Here is a 21,512-nt window from a genome sequence, read left to right on the forward strand (position 1 = left end):
ACTTTAAATATTTTACTCTCTTTTTGCTTGTGTGGTTATGAGGAGGACAGCTATAATTCTTATCTTTGTTCTTATTTTAGATATTTTATCTTCTGGTCTATTTCCAGAATTTTTCTTTATCTTTGATTTTCTGTAGTTCTCTTAGTTTTCTTTGTAGATTATTTCGAATGACTCCTGAGTAGCAAAATCATCTTATACCTATCCCAATATTAGCATGATTTTTTTTTTTTCTGGGGCATAGAGAGGGCATGTGGTAAAGAAATAATTGAGCAGAATCAGTAACTAAATTTCAGTTTGTAAATATGCTATTAGGTTTTTAGAAATATGTTAATGACCCAACTTAGAATAGTCAAACTCTGTTTCTTGAATGCTAACCAAGGTTTTTTAAGCTACAATAAATATTGCTATGCTAAATATCTCCTATTTTTAAATTTTATGTTCATATATTTTTTCTGTATATTTTAATTATCAACAATTTTCATTGTTTTATATCTATCTCTGGCTCATCACAATTTAGTTTTTTCAGGTTTATGGGTTTAGAGTCTGAGAGTATGGAATAGAAATTGAAAACTGAAATTTTCACATAAGTTTTTTTACTAACAGAAATATATGTAGCTTCCTAAATTTTAGAAAGCAAATGCATTTATAGGGGAAAAATATCATGTCCTGATTACAAGTGAGGCTTGATTTCTTGCTCCAAATTGTATTTTATGTCATTTGAAATGAAAATGCAATGTTTCAAAGAATTGAACATATTTATATTAATTTATAAACAAGCTAAATTTCATTTTCCAGAAGAGCTGGAATATTTTGACTATTCTAATAACACCCCTCTTTAGTTTTTAAAGTACATTTTATCTGTGGTGCAAAATTATAGCAAGTCTTCTTCAAAACAGGATAGATTCAGTAAATTTACTAGCTAAATTTAGCAAGTATTTTAAAATATAATTACTATATATGTTATGGATTTCAGTCTTCTGCAGATATTCTACACTGCAAATAGTTTGCAACCATGATATATATAAAATATTGCTAACTATAATCCTTATATTTTGATTTTCAAAAAAACTTTTTCTTCTTTTATATGATTTATATACAGAATCTTATCAGCTCTTGTGAAAATTCTAGAGTCTATTATCCAGCATTCCACTTGTTTATAATATCATAACTAATGTTTATAAAATAAGTTACTGTACCACAGATCATCAAAACTAATATTATATATTCATACACTTTTAACTTAAAATAATGTATCTGTATTTATAGCATTCAAAGTTCCAGGGAATGAGTGTGATGTCTAAAGGTCGTTAACACAGTTAACAAAGAATTTATTTGAAAAATACTTAAATATTTTTATATATACATTTGAAATTAAAGTAAATACACAATACTTTTTTTTTTTACTTTTCAGCTTTTAACTTAGGTGTTCATCAATCATAACCACTTATACTTTCATTATGTGTATTTTCCACCAAGTTTTTAAATGGAAAAATTTCAGAAAAATTAAATTTATAATTGATATAATATTTATTGTATAAAAACATGGTTTTTATAATTATCTGATTTAAAAGTTGTGATTTTTTAATTTATAATGTATGATAACTAAAAAGTTAGTATTGCAATCAACAGAAACTAGTGAAAGCTTACTGACAGTGGTACTGATATCTTTATATATATACATACACCCATATGTATTTTTTAATTGAAATGCAGTTGATTTACAATAGTATGTTAGTTTCAGGTCTGTAGCACAGTGTTTCAAATATATTCTTTTTTTGATTCTTTTCCCCCTTATGTTGATGCTATCATTCAGTCACTAAATCATGTCACACTTTTTGTGACCCCATGAACTACAGCATGCCACGCTTCCCCGTCCTTCACCGTCTACCAGAGTTTGCTCAAACTCATGTCCATGAGTTGGTGATACTATCCCGACATCTTTTCCTCTGTCACCCTCTTCTCCTCTTGCTCTCAATAGTCTACAGCATCAGAGTCTTTTCCACACTATGTGGCCAAAATACTGGAGCTTCAGCTTCAGCATCAGTCCTTCCAATTAATATTCAGGACTGATTTCATTTAGGATTGACTGGTTTGATCTCTTTGCTGTCCAAGGGACTCTCAAGAGTCTTCTCCAGCACCACAGTTCGAAAGCATCAATTCTTTGGTGCTCAACCTTCTTTATGGTCCAACTCTCACATTCGTACATGACTACTGGAAAAATCATAGCTCTAGCTATATGAACCTTGGTTGGCAAAGTGATGTCTCTGCTTTTTAATATGCTGTCTAGGTTTGTCATAAGTTTTCTTCCAAGGAGCAAGCTGTTTTTTAATTTCATGGCTGTAGTTACTGTCTGAAGTAATTTTGGAGCCCATGAAAATAAAATCTGCCACTATTCCACTATTCCCCCCTTATAGTTTAGTAGAAAATATTGAGTATAGTACCATGTGCTATACAGTAGGTCCTTGTTGATTATCTATTTTAGAGTAATGTTTATATGTTAATCCCAACCTCCCAATTTATCCCTCTCCCACCCTTTTCCTCTTTGTTAACCGTAAGTTTGTTTTCTGTATCTTTTGATGTGTTTCTGTTTTGTAAATAAGTTCATTTGATATTGATTACTTTTTAATTACAGAGCTTCTTTGAAACTGTAACTAGACCCGGATGCTTTCTCTACTGTATATCTATACTTAAATTTGCCTTTTGAACATATTTGAACTTAATATTATACCCATTTGAACTTACTAATATTATTGTTTGAACTTTATTTACACATTTGTATGTTATGTTTAGCAAAATAATTTTAAAATTATTAAAGTCTATAAGGAACCGAAGACTTCTTAAATTTTTGTATTTAAAATTAGCAGTACTGGTTACATAGGGTTTTAACTTGGTAGAGTAGGAGCTATCAATTGTAGTACCTACTGAGGTACAGTTGATATATAGCATTATGTTAGTTTCAGGTATAAAAACAATGATTTAATATTTGTATATATTGAAAAACTATCACAACAATAAGTCCAGTTAATATCTGTCATCATACCGTTCAAAATATTTTTGCTTTTGGAGAAAACTTTTAGGGCGTACTCTATTAACAACTTTCAAAGTGAAACAGTATTATTAACTATAATCACCATGCTGTATGTTACTTCTGTGACTTATTTATTTCATAAATGGAAATTAGTACCTTTTGAACCCTTTACCCTATTTGCAAGACTTGTACTATCCACCTATGGGAGCACCAATCTTCTCTGTATTTATGAGCCAGTTTTTCATTTTTACTTTTTTTTTCAAGACTCCATGTATAACTAAGATCATACAGTATTTGTCTTTCTCTGACTTATTTCACTTGCCATAATAGCTTCAAGTTCCTTTCTTGTTCTCACAAATGACAAATTTCATTCATTTTTATGGCTGAATAATATTCCATTGTACCACACACAGATACATCCCACATCTTCTTTATCCATTCATTCATCACAAGACACATAGGCTGTTTCCATGTCTTTACTCTTGTAAATAATGCTACAGTGAAAAAGGGGGGGTCTAGATATATTTTCAAGTTAGTGTTTCTGTTTCTCTAGAGAAGTACCTTGAGGTAAAATTGCTAGATCATATGGTTTTTCTATTTTTAGTGTTTTTAAGGAAACTCCCTACTCTTTTCCAGAGTGATTGTAGCAATTTACATGTCTACAAACAGTGCACAAGGATTCCCTTTTCTCCACATCCTTGCCAACCCTGGTTATTTCCTTTGTGATTATAAAAATTCTGATGGGTGTGAGGTGATACCACTTTCTGGTTTTGATTTGGATTTCCCTGGTGATTGGTGATGTTGAGCATCTTTTCATACACTTGTTAGCCAACTCTATGTCTTCTTTGGAAAAATATCTATTCAAATCTTCTACTCATTTTTTATTGGAATTATTTTTTCCTGTTGAGCTGTATGATTATGTACATTGACTGTTAATCCCTCATCAGATATATGATTTGCAAATATCTAATAGGTTGTCTAGAGAATCTCTTCAAGAAAATCAGAGATACCAAAGAAACATTTCATGCAAAGATGGGCTCGATAAAGGACAGAAATGGTATGGACCTAATAGAAGCAGAAGATATTAAGAAGAGATGGCAAGAATACACAGAAGAACTGTATAAAAAAGATCTTCACGACCCAGATAAACATGATGGTGTGATCACTGACCTAGAGCAAGACATCCTGGAATGTGAAGTCAAGTGGGCCTTGGAAAGCATCACTACGAACAAAACTAGTGGAGGTGATGGAATTCCAGTTGAGCTATTCCAAATCCTGAAAAATGATGCTGTGAAAGTGCTGCACTCAATATGCCAGCAAATGTGGAAAACTCAGCAGTGGCCACAGGACTGGAAAAGGTCCGTTTTCATTCCAATCCCAAAGAAAGGCAATGCCAAAGAATGCTCAAACTACAGCACAATTGCACTCATCTCACACACTGTAAAGTAATGCTCAAAATTCTCCAAGCCAGGCTTCAGCAATATGTGAACCGTGAACTTCCTGATGTTGAAGCTGGATTTAGAAAAGGCAGAGGAACCAGAGATCAAATTGCCAACATCTGCTGGATCATGGAAAAAGCAAGAGAGTTCCAGAAAAACATCTATTTCTGCTTTATTGACTATGCCAAAGACTTTGACTGTGTGGATCACAATAAACTGTGGAAAATTCTTCAAGAGATGGGAATACCAGACCACCTGATCTGCCTCTTGAGAAATTTGTATGCAGGTCAGGAAGCAACAGTTAGAACTGGACATGGAACAACAGACTCATTCCAAATAGGAAAAGGAGTACGTCAAGGCTGTATATTGTCACCCTGTTTATTTACCTATATGCAGAGTACATCTTGAGAAAAGCTGGACTGGAAGAAACACAAGCTGGAAACACAAGAGACCTTTGCTGGTGAATTTGCGCTCCCGTAGGTTCTGAATCTCTTTATCTGCCTACCTGTCTCTGATTTTGGGGGTATTGATTCTCCCTGTGACCTCCCTTCTTTGATGAATCTAAGAAAAATTGTTGATTTTTCAGTTAATTGTCCTGCTTTTACTTGCTAAGATGGTGTGACAACTTCCAAGCTCCTTACATGATGGACTGAAAACTGGAAATACCCTCACTTTTTGTAGACATTCTATCTTGAATTGTTAATTCAACTAGATATTTGCTTTATAAGTAATATTCATTTTATAGTGCTTGCTATGTGCCAGACATTGTTCTAAAGCCTTTATGCAGACTCGTTTAGTCCTCATGACAATTATTTCCATCAAATACTGTTACTATCCACATTTTGTAGATGAGGAAATTGAGGCACATAATTTTGATATACATTGAACAGAAGATACTTAACTTGCCCGAGGTCACCAAGCTCAGAACAACTTTTATTTTTGTCTTTATTTAACTATCTTAAAGCTGGTTCAAACCATCAAAATAACTTCCTCTGAGCAATAGAACATCAAAGAGTTAAAGCTGTGCAAGTTGGACATTAACCTTTAGAAGGCCTGACATATTCTATGTTTATACTTTTTGGAGCCCTGATTCAACCATATAGAAACCTTGCTTCCTTATTAACAGACAGAGATGAATATACATGTGAGAAGATGACATCATGAGTGCTGCTATAGTTAGAGAGGCCTTGGGATAGTATGGTGAGAGAGACCCATACATCCCAGCATCCTAGCAAAACCTACCTTCCTGCTGTCCTTGGAGTGTTTCACATATGTAAATTAGCCACCTTGAAGGTATTTGGATGAGTCCCGCAAGATTGACTCTCAGGTCAACATCACTTGGAAATGAACTGCCATTTGACTAAGTCATCCTACAGACCGAAGAAAGAATAAATGTTAATTTTTTTAAAACACAGTAGGTTTGGGGGTGCTTTATTACACAGTGGAAATATATGAAAAAATGTGCACTTTTTAAAAAAGACATTGGATATTGGTTGTAGAGAATTCAAACTGAAGGATTTCAAAGAATTAACAGATCTTAATCTAAATCAGAGAAACACATTAGGAATCTTTGCTTCCAGGTTTTTTGTGATATAATTGATATATAATGTACAAGTTTAGTATATACAATGTGATAATTTGATACACATATACATTGCAAAATGATTACCATGATAAGGTTCCTTAACACATCTATCACCTCATTACCTGGTTTTTTGTTTGTTTATTTTTTTATTGTGTGTGAAGACATTTAGCACCTACTCTCCGCTGCTAAGTCACTTCAGTCGTATCCGACTCTGTGCGATCCCACAGACGGCAGCCCACCAGGCTCCCCCGTCCCTCGGATTCTCCAGGCAAGAACACTGGAGTGGGTTGCCATTTCCTTCTCCAATGCAGGAAAGTGAAAAGTGAAAGTGAAGTCGTGTCCGACTCTTAGCGACCCCATGAACTACAGCCTACCAGGCTCCTCTGTCCATGGCATTTTCCAGGCAAGAGTACTGGAGTGGGGTGCCATTGCCTTCTCCAACCTACTCTCTAAGTGACTGTTAAGTGTACAATATAGTATTTTTAACTATAGTCATGGTGTTGTAGGCTCCCCAGGTGGTGCTGGTGGTAAAGAACCTGCTTGCCATTGCAGGAGGCATATGAGACAGGAGTTTGATCCCTAGGTCAGGAAGATACCCCTAGAGGAGGGCCTGGCAACCCACTCCAGTATTCTTGCCTGGAGAATCCCTGTGGACACAGGAGCCTGTGGGGGAACAGTCTACAGGGTCACACAGAGTCGGACAGGACTGAAGCAACCTAACACGCCCTTGTGGTGTTCTACATTGTATCCCCCGAACTTGTTCGTTTTATAACTGGAGTTTTGTTCCCTTTGTCTAACATCTTCGCATTTCTTGCACCCCATTTTGGCTACCACTGCTGCTGCTGCTAAGTTGGTTCAGTCGTGTCCGACTCTGTGTGATCCCATAGACGGCAGCTCACCAGGCTCCCCCGTCCCTGGGATTCTCCAGGCAAGAACACTGGAGTGGGTTGCCATTTCCTTCTCCAAGGCATGAAAGTGAAAAGTGAAAGTGAAGTTGCTCAGTCGTGTCTGACTCCTAGCGACCCCATGGACTGCAGCCCACCGGGCTCCTCCGTCCATGGGATTTTCCAGGCAAGAGTACTGGAGTGGGGTGCCATCGCCTTCTCCTGGCTACCACTGGCAACCACCAATTTAATTTCTATTTGAATAAAGTTCAACTGTTTTAGATTCTACATTAAGCAAGATAATAGAGTATTTGTCTTTCTCTGTTGACTTATTTCACTTAATATAAAGTCCTCAAGTTTCATTTATGTTGTAGAAAATGAATAAGGAGGGGCTAGGGATAAATTGGGAGATTTAGATTGATATAAACACACTACTTCATATAAAATAGATAACTAAGAACCTGCACAGGGAGCTCTACTCAGTACTCTGCAATGGCTTATATGGGAAAAGAATCTTAAAAAAATGGGTGGTCATATGTATTTGTATAACTGATGCAGTTTTCTGTATACCTGAAAGCAATACAACATTGTAAATCAGCTATACTCCAATAAAAATTTAAGAAAAACTCACAAAAATGCTTTGAGATGGAAGATTTTCTGGAAATTATATTTTTAATAATTTTAACTTTTCTACCCATTTTATTCTTACTGTTAGAAAATATTATTTTCAGACATTTATTTGAGAAAAACTTTCAAAATTTCTCATTTTTCTTAGATGTTTCATGGAACAATCATAGAAGAGCTAACTAATCACAGAGAATGGAGTCACTATAATGAAAATATAATAGAAGATCAAAAAGATTTTGTTTTTGTGAAGTTCAGTGGCCTTCATTTAAAATCTATGGAAAATCTTCAATCTTGTATCTCTCTTAGAGTATGCATCTTCTCAAACAATTTTATTACAGATATTCGTCCACTTCAGAGTTGTATGAAATTAATCAAACTTGATCTCCATGGAAATCAGGTAAGCAATAGTCATTTCACTTGTTTGCATATAAATGAAGCTGATATCTAATAAGCTCTTAGGTTATCGATACACAGTATTTCTCCCAGGTAGTCTTTTGTGTGAAATATAAACAATTCAGAACTAAATTAAAAAAAAATAAACAAAAATATAAGCAAACACTTACATTAACCATTTAATAAACATTTTAAATATAATCAAACATTTGTAATTTAAAATATGTAAACCCAACAGTGTGTGATTTGGTTTATTTTGCTTCTTAAATCCATAGTCTTGATTAAGACTACTTCTTGACTTAATTTTGACTTAATTTTTTTAATAATATATACTAGATATACAGCATTAGATTAATTTGAAGTATACAACATAATGATTCAGCATTTGTGTATATTGCAAAATGATCACAATAAGTCAAGTTAGCATCCTGCTCTAAAGAATTAAAATTTTTCCCTCATGATGAGAACTTTTATCATTATTATCTATTTTCTTAACAACTTCCAAATATATAATCCTGTATTATTAACTATACTCACCCTGCTGAATATTATTGAATATATCACTGGGTCTCATTTATCTTATAACTGAAAATTGGTATCTTTTTTAGCACCTTCACATTTCCCCCACCACCTCTGCCTCTGAATCACTGGTACGTTCTCTGTAAGAATTTGTTTTTTCAGATTTCACCTGAGTGGGATCACATGGTACTTGTTTTTCTCTCTTATTTCATTTAGTGTAATGCCCTGAAAGTGCACCATGTTGTTTCAAATGGCGTGATTTCATTCTTTTTTTGTGAGTCAATTATATTACACTGGATGTGTATATCACATTTTATTTACTTATTCTTCCATAGACAGCAGTAGACAGACATTTTGGTTGCTTTCATGTCTTGGCTATTATAAATAATACTACAGTGAACATGGGAGTGTATGTGTCTATTTGAGCTAGTATTTTCACTTCCTTGTAATAAATTTCCAGAAATAGAATTGCTGGGTCATATGGAAGCTTTACTTTGAATTTTTTGAGGAACCCCTGCTGTTTACCTAGTGACTACACCAGTTTACAGTCCTCCAAACACTGCACAGGGTTCCCTGTTCTCCACATCCTTGCCAACATTTTATTTTTTGTCTTTTTGATAATAGCTATTCTCACAGGCATGAGAATGGTCCCGTGGTTTCAATATGCATTTCCTTGATGATTGGTGATGCTGAGTATCTTTTGATGTACCTGCTGGCCACCGGTATGTCTTATTTGGAAAAAACACTGTCTTAGATCCTCTGCCTATTTTTTAGTTGGATTTTTTTTTCTTATTGTTGTATGAGTTCTTTATAGGTTTTTGATGTTAGCCTCATCTCAGATGTGATTTGCAAATATTTTCCCCCATTCAATAGGTTCCTTTTCTTTTTATTGATGGTTTCCTTTATGTGCAGAAGCTTTTTAGTTTGACATCATTTCACTGTGTTCAGTTTTGAGTTTTTTGCCTTTACTTTTGGTGTCAAATTGAAAAAACTGTAGCCAAGACCCATACCAAGGTGCTTACCACCAATGTTTTCTTCTAGGAATTTTATGGTTTCAGATTGTGCCTTCAAGTCTTTAATCCATGTTGAGTTTACTTTTGTGTATAGCATAAGATAGTGGTCAAATTTCTTTCACATGTGCATGTCCCATTTTTCCAACACAATTTATTGAAGAAAATGCTCTTTTCCTAGTGTATGCTCTTGACTCCATTTTAATAAATAAATTGATCTTTACTGTAAATCAGTTTTGTAAATAAATATGTGGGTTTATTCATGGGCTGTGTTTCTGTTCCATTGACTTTTTTTTTTTTTAAATGCCAGTACCATTCTGTTTCTTTTTTTTTTTTTTTTTTTACTGTAGCTTTCTTTATATTATGCTTTTTTAAATTTTTTTAATTTTTAATTTTTTTTTTATATTATGCTTTGAATTCAGGAAGTGTGAAAGCGCCAGCTTCATTCTTTCTCAAGGTTTTTGACTATTTGAGTGTTTTTTAGTTTCATACAAATATTAGGATTATTTGTTCTACTTATGTTAAAAATGCCACTGGAATTTTGGCATGGCTTCTGCTGAATCTCTAGGTTGCTTTGGGTAGTATAAATGTTATAACAGCATTAATTCTTATAGCCCACAAGGACAGAATATCTTTCAGTTTATTTGTATTCTTCAATTACTTTTCAATATGTCTTATAATTTTCAGTGTATATGCATGTCTTTCACCTCATTGGTTAAATTTATTTCTAAGTATTTTTACTATTTTGATGTAATTATGAATGAGACTTTTATTAATTTCCTTTTCCAATATTTAATAGCTCAGGCATAGAAAGACAGCATAACTTTGTGTATTGATTTTGTATTCTGAAATGTTAATTGATTTTGTTTATTCTGACGGTTATTTTCTGGAGTATTTAGGGTTTTCTGTATACAGGCATACTGTATTTTAGTGGGTATCACTTTACTGCACTTCACAAATACTACATTTTTTACAAATTGAAGATTTGTGGCAATCCTACATTATCAGATGATGATTTGCAATTTCTAGCAATAAAGTATCGGAGAAGGCAATGGCAACCCACTCCAGTACTCTTGCCTGGAAAATCCCATGGACAGAGGAGCCTGGTGGGCTGCAGTCCATGGGGTTGCGAAGAGTCGGACACAACTGAGCAACTTCACTTTCACTTTTCACTTTCATGCATTGGAGAAGGAAATGGGAATCCACTCCAGTGTTCTTGCCTGGAGAATCCCAGAGACGGCGGAGCCTGGTGGGCTGCCGTCTATGGGGTCGCACAGAGTCGGACATGACTAAAGTGACTTAGCAGTAGCAGCAGCAATAAAGTATATTTTGCATCAGATGTATACTTTGATTTTTTTCTAGACATAATGGCTATTGCACACTTAATAGACTGTAATATAGTGTAAACAATTTTATTGTGCACTGGGAAACCAAAAAAAAAGTCCTTCTTTATTGCAATATTTGCTAGATTGCAGTAATCTGAAACCAAATGCACAAAATCTCTGAGATGTGAATGTAGGTCGTTTAATTTGCAAAAAGTGACAGTTTTACTTTTTCCTTTCCAATTTGGATGCCTTTGTTTCTTCTTCTTGCCTAATTACTTTAACTAGGACTTCTAGCTCCCAGTGCCATGTTGAATGAAAATGTAAAACTGGGCATCCTTGTCTTATTCTTGCTGTTAGAGGGAAAGATTTTATCTTTTTACCATTGAGAATGATATTAGCTGTAAGCTTGTCATATATGGCCTTTATTATGTGGAGGTACATTCCTTCTATACTCTTTGTTGAGAGTTTTAACTATAAATGGATGTTGAATTTTGGCAAATACCTTTCTTGTATCTATTGAAATGACTATATGATTTTTATCCTTCATTTTTGTTAATGTGGAGTATCACATTGATACTCCACATTGCACATTTGACTCCTTACATTTGACTCCTTACGTTTTTTGTATAAGGAAAATATTTTAGAAAAGATTAAAAAGTCTACTTATTACAAAGGAATTTTTATTGAATGGTTTATATGTTCATTTGTTTAATTACACTAGTAATTACAGGTACCTAATGTATTTTAGTTTACCCCAGTCATCCTTTGGATAATTAGAAATTCCATTTTTGTTTACTAATGAGAAATTTGCTATTTGAATTGAATATTGAATTATAGAAGATGTTTAATGTTTTTCCTTTTTTCCATATAATTCAGGGATAATTGGTATTTGTATTTAAGGTATTACTATTATTGCTTCAGATAAAGAGTCTACCAGATACCAAATTTTGGAGTGGATTGAAGAACCTAAAACTTCTCTATCTACATGACAATGGGTTTGCAAAGTTAAAGAACTTATGTATGTTATCTGCCTGTCCAAGCCTTATTGCCCTCACTATGTTTGATTGTCCAGTAAGCCTTAAAAAAGGATATAGACATGTTCTTGTCAACAGTATATGGACTCTCAAAGCATTGGATCATCATGTGATTTCTGATGAAGAAATAATTCAAAACTGGCATCTTCCTGAAAGATTCAAAACATATAACCACCGACTTCTCTTTAATTTCTGCTCTGCTTTGAAAAAGGTAGTTGGCTTCATTTGAGTTTCATTTTAAATAAATGAAGTAAAACCTTAACTTCTAATTTCTATTACCTAAGTTATATAAATCAGTATTTTTATCACTTACATGAAATATCAGAAACTAGTGAATATATTATCATACTAATGTCTTAACAAAATTTATAAAAGCTTATGTACCTGCTGTTAAAAATTACTGATCATGGGATTATCAAATTGTGGAGAAACAAGTATTTAACATTTTGAGGGGTCTCCATTATGTTTAATAGCTTTAAGAATGTATAGCTTACATGCTATAAAATTTACCCATTTTACATGTATGAGTCCATAATTTTGGTAAATTTGCATTTATATATAACTGTATAACTGTTGTCACAATCCAGTGTTAGAGATTTCCACCACTCCCAAAATTCTCCTTCCCATTTGCAATTAACCCCCACTATTACCTTGGTCTTAGGTAACCATTTGTCTATTTCTGTCTCTGTAAATTTGTTTCTCTAAACATTTTATTTATTTATTTTTAATTCAAAAAACATTTATTAAACATCTTTCTACAGCACACTAGACAGTATAAGGAAATACATATACAAAGATGAATGTAGAATAAAATATTTCCTTACTGGGAGCTGATAGACCACATGGGATGAAAAATAATTACTAAGAAAATATAATAGGGCCCAATTACTGGGCCTGTTATTGAGGATCCCAGAAAGTTATTGTTTATACAGATTATATACATAGATATTAATGTATTAAAAATTAAAAGAATTTTCAAATGTATACACTTTCAAGTCATTTGAAATAACAAACCCATTTTATATCAACATAAACACATTTTATGAAAAAATATACTTTCCTAAATAAAAATTAGAAGAATGACATTATTTTACATTTTTGTACATCTCTTCAATATCTGTGTTAATAAAACAGATATTTTCTCATATCTACTTCTGCATTCAAACTATTGTGATACGTTGTTTTGACTGAAGTAAATAAAGAAAATATGGCCTCATACAGATATGTAATTAGAAAAAGAAGGCCCTCATGGGTTCTTGAATGGTCTTGGGGCCTCCCAAGGATTCTAAAATCACATTCCGAGATTTACTGAATTATAAAAAAAAAAAAAAAAAAATTCTTTTAAATCATGTCAGTTATAATCCTAAAAATAAAGTAGTTAGATCGAGCATCCCCTGTCTGTATTAAAATACTAAATGAGAATTAATCTAACAACTTAATTCTTATACTCAGTAACCTAAATGCCAAAGGATTCTATATCTGGAATCCACAGTATTTTCTTTTCTTTTCCTTTTCTTTTAAGTAAAAGATCATCATATACTAAAGTTGTTTTTAAACATGGCTGCTCATTAGAAACACATCTGGAACTTTTGAGAAAAATATCAATACCTGGGCATTTGTATTTTTCAAAAAATTCCACGATAATTCTGTTATGCATCTGGATTTTAAAAAGTGATTACAGGATTTGTATTAAATGGTAGATTTAGTGATATAGAATTCTATTATTTTCTGTTTATCAATCATGATACAATGGTATTAAGCAAATAATAGTTATATAATAACAATAATAAATTATATTTATCAGTTTTATTAATAGCCAGATAGAAAATAAAAGATAATTACATTTGCAAGCCATAATGGAAACATGATTAACCTAACAATATAAAATAATTGCATACTATTTAGGGGGTCTATTGGAGTGATTGGTAAGTGGAAATGCATACATACACATGTTTTCACCTGCCCAGCCAGTCTATGTCTTTGGGTTGATGCATTTAATCCACTTACATTTAAGGTGATTATCAATATATATGATCGTATTACCATTTTCTAAATTGTTTTGGGTTTATTTTTTGTAAGTCTTTTCCTTATCTTGTGTTTCTTGTTTAGAGAAGTTCTTTTAGCTTTTGTTGTAAAGCTTGTTTGGTGGTGCTGAATCTCTTAACTTTTGCCTGTTTGGAAAGCTTTTGATTTCTCCATTAAATCCAAGGAAGAGTCTTGCTGGGTAGAGTATTCTTAGTTGTAGGTTCTTTCCTTTCATCACTTTAAATATCCTGACCTTCTCCTCTGATTTGTAGAGTTTCTGTTGATAAATCAACTGAAAACATTATGGAAGTCCCTTGTATGTTACTTGTCATTTTTCCCTGTTTCTTTTGACATTTTGTCTTTATCTTCAATTTTCATCAATTTTATTACTATATCTTAGTGTGTTCCTCCTTGGGTTTATCCTGTGTGGGACTCTCTGCACTTCCTGGACTTGGTTGACTATTTCCTTTCCCATTTTTTAGGGAAGTTTTCAGGTATACTTCTTCAAATATTTTCTCAGGTCCTTTCTCTCTTCTCCTTCTGGGACCCCTATAATGCAAATGTTGGTGCATTTAATGTTGTCTGAGAGGTTGCCAAAGAATAGATGCTTTCAAACTGTGGCCCTGAAGAAGACTCTTGAGAGTCCCTTGGATCACAAGGAGATCAAACCAGTCAATACTAAAGGAAATCAACCCTGAATACTCATTGGAAGGACTGATGTTGAAGTTCCAATACTTTGGCCAGCTGATGCAAAGAGCCAGCTCTTTGGAAAAGACCTTGATGCTGGGAAAGATTGAGGACAGGAGGAGAAGGGGATGACAAAGGATGAGAGGTTGGATGGCATCGCTGACTCAATGGACATGACTTTGAGCAAACTCTGGGAGATATGGAGGACAGGGAAGCCTGGTGTGCTGTAGTCCATGGAGTTGCAAAGTCAGACATAGCTGAGTGACAGAACAATAAATCAATTACAAGGGAAAACAGGAAAACTCACAATTATGTAGAGATTAAAAAACTTACAACAACCAATGTATTGAAAAATAAAAAAAAAAAGTCTTAAACGAAAATAGAATGACAACTTAACTAATAGGATATAGTAAAAGCTGTTTAGAGGGCAGTTTATAGTGATAGATGCCTACATTAAAAAAAGAACTCAAATGAACAATATAACTTTATACCCCAAGGAACTAGAAGAAAAGAACAAATTAAACCAAATTTTGTGGGAAGAAGGAAATAAAGACCAGAAATAAATGGAATGGAGATTAAAAAGACTACAGAAAAGATAAATGAAACAAAGAGATCTATTTTTTTGATAAGATAAACAAAATAGACAAACTCTTTGTTATACTTGAGGGAGAGGATCCAAGGAAGTAAGATTAGGAAGAAAGAGGAGATATCACAGTTGATACCACACAAATACAGAAGATTATGAGAGACTGCTATAAGCAATTGTATGCCAACAGACAACCTAGGAATGGATACATTCCAGAAACATACAACTTACTAAGACTAAATCATGAAGAAATAAAAAAAAAAAAATTAAGGCACTAATTAGCAAGGAGATTGAATCAGTAATCAAAAGTCTCCTAACATAGAAAAGTTTAAAACCAGATGGCTTCACTGGTAAGTTCTACCAAACATTTAAGGAAAACTAATACCAATTTTTCTCATACTTTTCAAAAAGAAGTAGAATCTAAAGGAACACTTAACTGAGACTATATGAGGATACTGGAAGAAAAATACAGATCAATATCCACAATGAATATGGATGCAAAACCCTCAACAAAATGTTAGCAGAGTGAGTTCACTAATATATTGAAAAGATCATACATCATGATGAGGTGGGCTTTATCCCTGGGATAAAAATATCCCTAGTGAATATAAACACAGAAATCTTTAACAAAACCTTAGCAAGTATAATTTAGCATATGTAAGAAGAATTATATACCATGAGCAAGTAGAACTTGTTTCAGGGATGCACAGCTGGTTCAATATTTGAAAATGAATTAATGTAATCTCCCATATCAAAAGACTCAAGAATGTTTTCTTCCTAAGACTGGGAACAAAACAGATGGCTGTTCTTATTCCTCTTGTCAACATGCTGCTGGTAAGTCTAGGTGGTGCAATAAAGTGAGAAAAGGAAATAAAACATACCGATGAGAAAAGAAGAAATAAACTATTTGCAGATGAAATGATCACCTATGTGGAAAATGCCACAGAATCTACAAAAAAAAAAAAAAAAATCTTAAAGCTAAAAAGTGAGCTTAGCAGGGCTGCAGGGTGCTAGGTAAACAAAAGTCAATCCTATTTCTGTGTACTAACAGTGAGTACATGGTCACCAAAATTAAATACATATTGTCATTTATAATCACTCAAAAATGAAATACTTAGATGTAAATCTAACAAAATATGAACAGAACTTGATGGAGAAAATATAGCTTTTTCAATAAGTGTTACTTGGAACAGTTGGACATACATACACATAGACACACACACACAAGAAATGAACTTCCTTAAGTTTTACACTAAAAACAAAAACAACAACAAAAAAACCCCTCAAATTGGATCTTGGAGTTAAATGTAAAACTGAAAACTAAAAAAACTTTTAGAAGAAATAAAATTGAAGGAAATCTTTAGGATCTAGGCTGAGGCAAAGACAGACCTGATACTAAAAGCACAATCTTTAAAAGAAAAAATGGTAAAGTGAACTTTATCAGTTTTTAAAAATACTCTGTAAAAGACCCTATTAAGTGAATGAAAAGATAAGCTCAGGGTCATGGAAAGTATTTGGAAGTGAAATTTTAAAAATGACAATAGAGGTGGTCCTAAGATGGCAGAGGACTAGGACGGGGAGACCACTTTCTCCCCCACAAATTTATCAAAAGAACATTTGAACGCTGAGCAAATTCCACAAAACAACTTCTGAATGCTGGCAGAGGACATCAGGCACCCAGAAAGGCAGCCCATTGTCTTCAAAAGGAGATGGAGAAGTCTTGAGGCTACTGTAAGAATAAGCCTGAAATCCAGAGGCAGGAGGCTTAAGTTCAAAACCTGAGAACACCAGAGAACTCCTGACTCCAAGGAACATTAATCGATAAGAGCTCATCCAAAAGCCTCCATACCTACACTGACCCAAGAGCCAACAAGTTCCAGAACAAGATATACCACGCAAATTCTCCAGCAACACAGGAACACAGCCCTGAGCTTCAATATACTGGCTGCCCAAAGTTACACCAAACCCATTGACATCTCAAAACTCACTACTGGACACTTAATTGCACTCAAGACAGAAGACATCCAGCTCCACCCACCAGAGGACCAACACAAGCTTCCCTAACCAGGAAACCTTGACAAGCCACCCGTCCAACACCACCCACAGCGAGGAACCTCCACATTAAAGAGGAACCACAAACTGCCAGAATATGGGAAGGCCACCCAAAACACAGCAATATAAACAAGGTGAAGAGGCAGAGAAATACTCAGCAGGTAAAGAAAGAGGATAAATGCTCACCAAATCAAACAAAAGAGGAAGAGATAGGGAATCTACCTGAAAAAGAATTCAGAACAATGATAGTGAAAATGATCTAAAATCTTAAAAACAAAATGGAGTTACAGATAAATAGCCTGGAGACAAGAATTGAGAAGATGCAAGAAATGTTTAACAAGGACCTAGAAGAAATAAAAAAGAGTCAGTATATAATGAATAATGCAATAAATGAGATCAAAGACACTCTGGAGGGAACCAACAGTAGAATAATGGAGGCAGATGATAGGATAAATGAGGTAGAAGATAGAATGGTAGAAATAAATGAAGCAGAAAGGAAAAAAGAAAAAATTAAAGAAATGAGGACAACCTCAGAGATCTCTGGGACAATGTGAAATGTCCGAACATTCGAATTGTAGGAATCCCAGAAGAAGAAGACAAAAAGAAAGACCATGAGAAAATACTTGAGGAGATAATAGTTGAAAACTTCCCTAAAATGGGGAAGGAAATAGTCACCCAAGTCCAAGAAACCCAGAGAGTCCCAAACAGGATAAACCCAAGGTAAAACACCCCAAGACACATAGTAATCAAATTAACAAAGAACAAATAGTAAAAGCAGCAAGGGAAAAACCACAGATAACACACAAGGGGATTCCAATAAGGATAACAGCTGATCTTTCAATAGAAACTCTTCAGGTCAGAAGGCAATGGCAGGACATACTTAAAGTGATGAAAGAGAAAAACCTACAACCCAGATTACTGTACCCAGCAAGGATCTCATTCAAATATGAAGGAGAAATCAAAAGCTTTACAGACAAGCAAAAGTGGATAGAATTCAGCACCACCAAACCAGCTCTCCAACAAATGCTAAAGGATCTTATCTAGACAGGAAACACAAAAAGGGTGTATAAACTCGAACCCAAAACAACAAAGTAAATGGCAACAGGATCATACTTATCAATAATTACCTTAAACGTAAATGGGTTGACTGCCCCAACCAAAAGACAAAGACTGCCTGAATGGATACAAAAACAAGACCCCTATATATGTTGTCTGCAAGAGACCCACCTCAAAACAAGGGACATATACAGACTGAAAGTGAGGGCTGGAAAAAGTTATTCCATGCAAATAGCAAAAGAAAGCAGGAGTAGCAATACTCATACAGATAAAATAAACTTTAAAATAAAGGCTGTGAAAAGAGACAAAGAAGGACACTACATAATGATCAAAGGATCAATCCAAGAAGAAGATATAACAATTATAAATATATATGCACCCAACATAGGAGCACCACAATATGTAAGGCAAATGCTAACAAGTTTGAAACGGGAAATTAACAATAACACAATAATAGTGGGAGACGTTAATACCCCACTCACCCTTATGGATAGATCAACTAAACAGAAAATTAACAAGGAAACACAAACTTTAAATGACACAATAGACCAGTTAGACCTAATTGGTATCTATAGGACATATCACCCCAAAACAATGAATTTCACCTTTTCCTCAAGCGTGCACGGAAACTTCTCCAGGATAGATCACATCCTGGGTATAAATCTAGCCTTGGTAAATTCAAAAAATGTGAAATCACTCCAAGCATCTTTTCTGACCACAATGCAGTAAGATTAGATGTCAATTATATAAGAAAAACAGTTAAAAATCCCAACGTATGGAGGCTGAACAACATGCTGCTGAATAACCAACAAATCACAGAAAAATCAAAAAAGAAAGAAAAGTATGCATAGAAACGAATGAAAATGAAAACACAACACCCCAAAACCTGTGGGACAGTGTAAAAGCAGTGCTAAGGGGAAGGTTCATAGCACTACAGGCTTACCTCAAGAAATGAGAAAAAAGTCAGCTAAATAACATAGCTTTACAATGAAAGCAACTAGAAAAGGAAGAAATGAAGAACCTCAGGGTTAGTAGAAGGAAAGAAATCTTAAAAATTCAGTTCGGTTCAGTTCATTCACTTAGCCATGTCCAACTCTTTGTGACCCCATGAACCACAGCACGCCAGGCCCCCCTGTCCTTCACCAACTGCCAGAGTTCACCCAAACCCATGTTCATTGAGTCGGTGATGCCATTCAACCATCCCATCCTCTGTCATCCCCTTGTCCTCCTATCCTCAATCGTTCCCAGCATCAGGGTCTTTTCAAATGAGTCAGCTCTTCTCATCAGTGGCCAAAGTATTGGAGTTTCAGCTTCAGCATCAGTCCTTCCAATGAATATTCAGGACTGATCTCCCTTATGAGGGACTGGTTGGATCTCCTTGCAGTCCAAGGGACTCTCAAGAGTCTTCTCCAACACCACATTTCAAAAGCATCAATTCTTCAGCACTCAGCTTTCTTTATAGTCCAACTCTCACATCCATACATGACCACTGCAAAGACCATAGCCTTTATTAGATGGACCTTTCTTGACAATATCTCTGCTTTTTAATATGATTTGTAAGTTGATCATAACGTTCCTTCCAAGGAGCAAGCTAAATGCAAAAGAAACAAAAGAGAGCATAGCAAAAATCAACAAAGCTAAAAGCTGGTTCTTTGAGAAGATAAAGTTGACAAACCATTAGCCAGACTCATCAAGAAACAAAGGGAGAAAAATCAATAAAATTAGAAATGAAAATGGAGAGATCACAAAAGACAACACAGAAATAAAAGAATCATAAGAGATTACTATCAGCAATTATATGCCAATAAAATGGACAACTTGGAAGAAATGGACAAATTCTTAGAAAAGTACAACTTTCCAAAACTGGACCAGGAAGGAATAGTAAATCTTAACAGACCCATCACAAGCATAGAAATTGAAACTGTAATCAGAAATCTTCCAGCAAACAAAAGCCCAGGACAAGACGGCTTCATAGCTGAATTCTACCAAAAATTTAGAGGTGCTAACACCTATCCTACTCAAACTCTTCCAGAAAATTGCAGAGAAAGGTAAATGTCCAAACTCATTCTATGAGGCCACCATCACCCTAATACCAAAACCTGACAAATATGCCACAAAAAAAGAAAACTAGAGGCCAGTATCACTGATGAACATAGATGCAAAAATCCTTAACAAAATTCTAGCAAATAGAATCCAACACCATATTAAAAAGATCATACATCATGACCCATTGGGCTTTATCTCAGGGATGCAAGGATTCTTCAAAATCCGCAAATCAATCAATGTAATACACCACATTAACAAATTGGAAGATAAAAACAAAATGATTATCTCAATAGATTCAGAGAAAGCCTTTGACAAAATCCAACATCCATTTATGATAAAAACCCTCCAGAAAGCAGGAATAGAAGGAACATACCTCAACATAACAAAAGCTATATATGACAAAGCCACAGCAGACATTATCCTCAATGGTGAAAAATTGAAAGCATTTCCCCTAAAGTGAGGAACAGGACAAGGGTGCCCACTTTCACCACTACTATTCAACATAGTTTTGGAAGTTTTGGCCACAGCAATCAGAGCAGAAAAAGAAATTTAAAAATCCATATTGGAAAAGAAGAAGTAAAACTCTTACTGTTTGCAGGTGACATGATCCTCTACTTAGAAAACTCAAAAGACTCCACCAGAAAATTACTAGAGCTAATCAATGAATATAGTAAAGTTGCAAGATATAAAATTAACACACAGAAATCCCTTACATTCCTATATACTAACAATGAGAAAACAGAGAAAATAAGGAAACAATTCCAGTCACCATTGCAGCGAAAAGAATAAAATACTTAGGAATGTATCTACCTAAAGAAAACTATAAAACACTGGTGAAAGAAATCAAATTGAAAAATAAAAGCCATATGATTATCTCAATAGATGCAGAGAAAGCCTTTGACAATATTCAACATCCATTTATGATAAAAACTCTCCAGAAAGCAGGAATAGAAGGAACATACCTCAACATAATAAAAGCTATATATGACAAACCCACAGCAAACATTATCCTAAATGGTGAAAAATTGAAAGCATTTCCCCTAAAGTCAGGAACACGACAAAGGTGCCCAGTCTTACCACTACTATTCAACATAGTTTTGGAAGTTTTTGCCACAGCAATCAGAGCAGAAAAAGAAATAAAAGGAATCCAAATTGGAAAAGAAGAAATAAAACTCTCACTGTGTGCAGATAACATGATCCTCTACATAGAAAACCC

At 34.3% G+C, this 21,512-nt stretch overlaps 1 protein-coding gene across 9 annotated transcripts in view; it reads left to right on the plus strand.

Annotated features, from left to right (window-relative positions):
- Positions 1-21,512, plus strand: part of LRRIQ3 (leucine rich repeats and IQ motif containing 3) — a 209,432-nt gene that overhangs the window by 11,347 nt on the left and 176,573 nt on the right. For 3 of the 9 annotated variants that reach the window (XM_059884568.1, XM_059884570.1, NM_001105391.3), the window contains 2 exons: positions 7,712-7,960; positions 11,711-12,055. In XM_059884568.1, coding sequence (XP_059740551.1) covers positions 7,712-7,960; positions 11,711-12,055 — 594 coding nt within the window. Of the gene's footprint in view, positions 1-7,711; positions 7,961-8,564; positions 8,607-9,099; positions 9,198-11,710; positions 12,056-21,512 lie in introns of those variants that run through there. The other 6 variants (XM_059884569.1, NM_001434785.1, XM_059884574.1 and 3 more) reach the window with 5 other exon arrangements.

This window comes from Bos taurus, chromosome 3 (genome assembly GCF_002263795.3).
Source record: "Bos taurus isolate L1 Dominette 01449 registration number 42190680 breed Hereford chromosome 3, ARS-UCD2.0, whole genome shotgun sequence".
NCBI lineage: Eukaryota > Metazoa > Chordata > Mammalia > Artiodactyla > Bovidae > Bos > Bos taurus.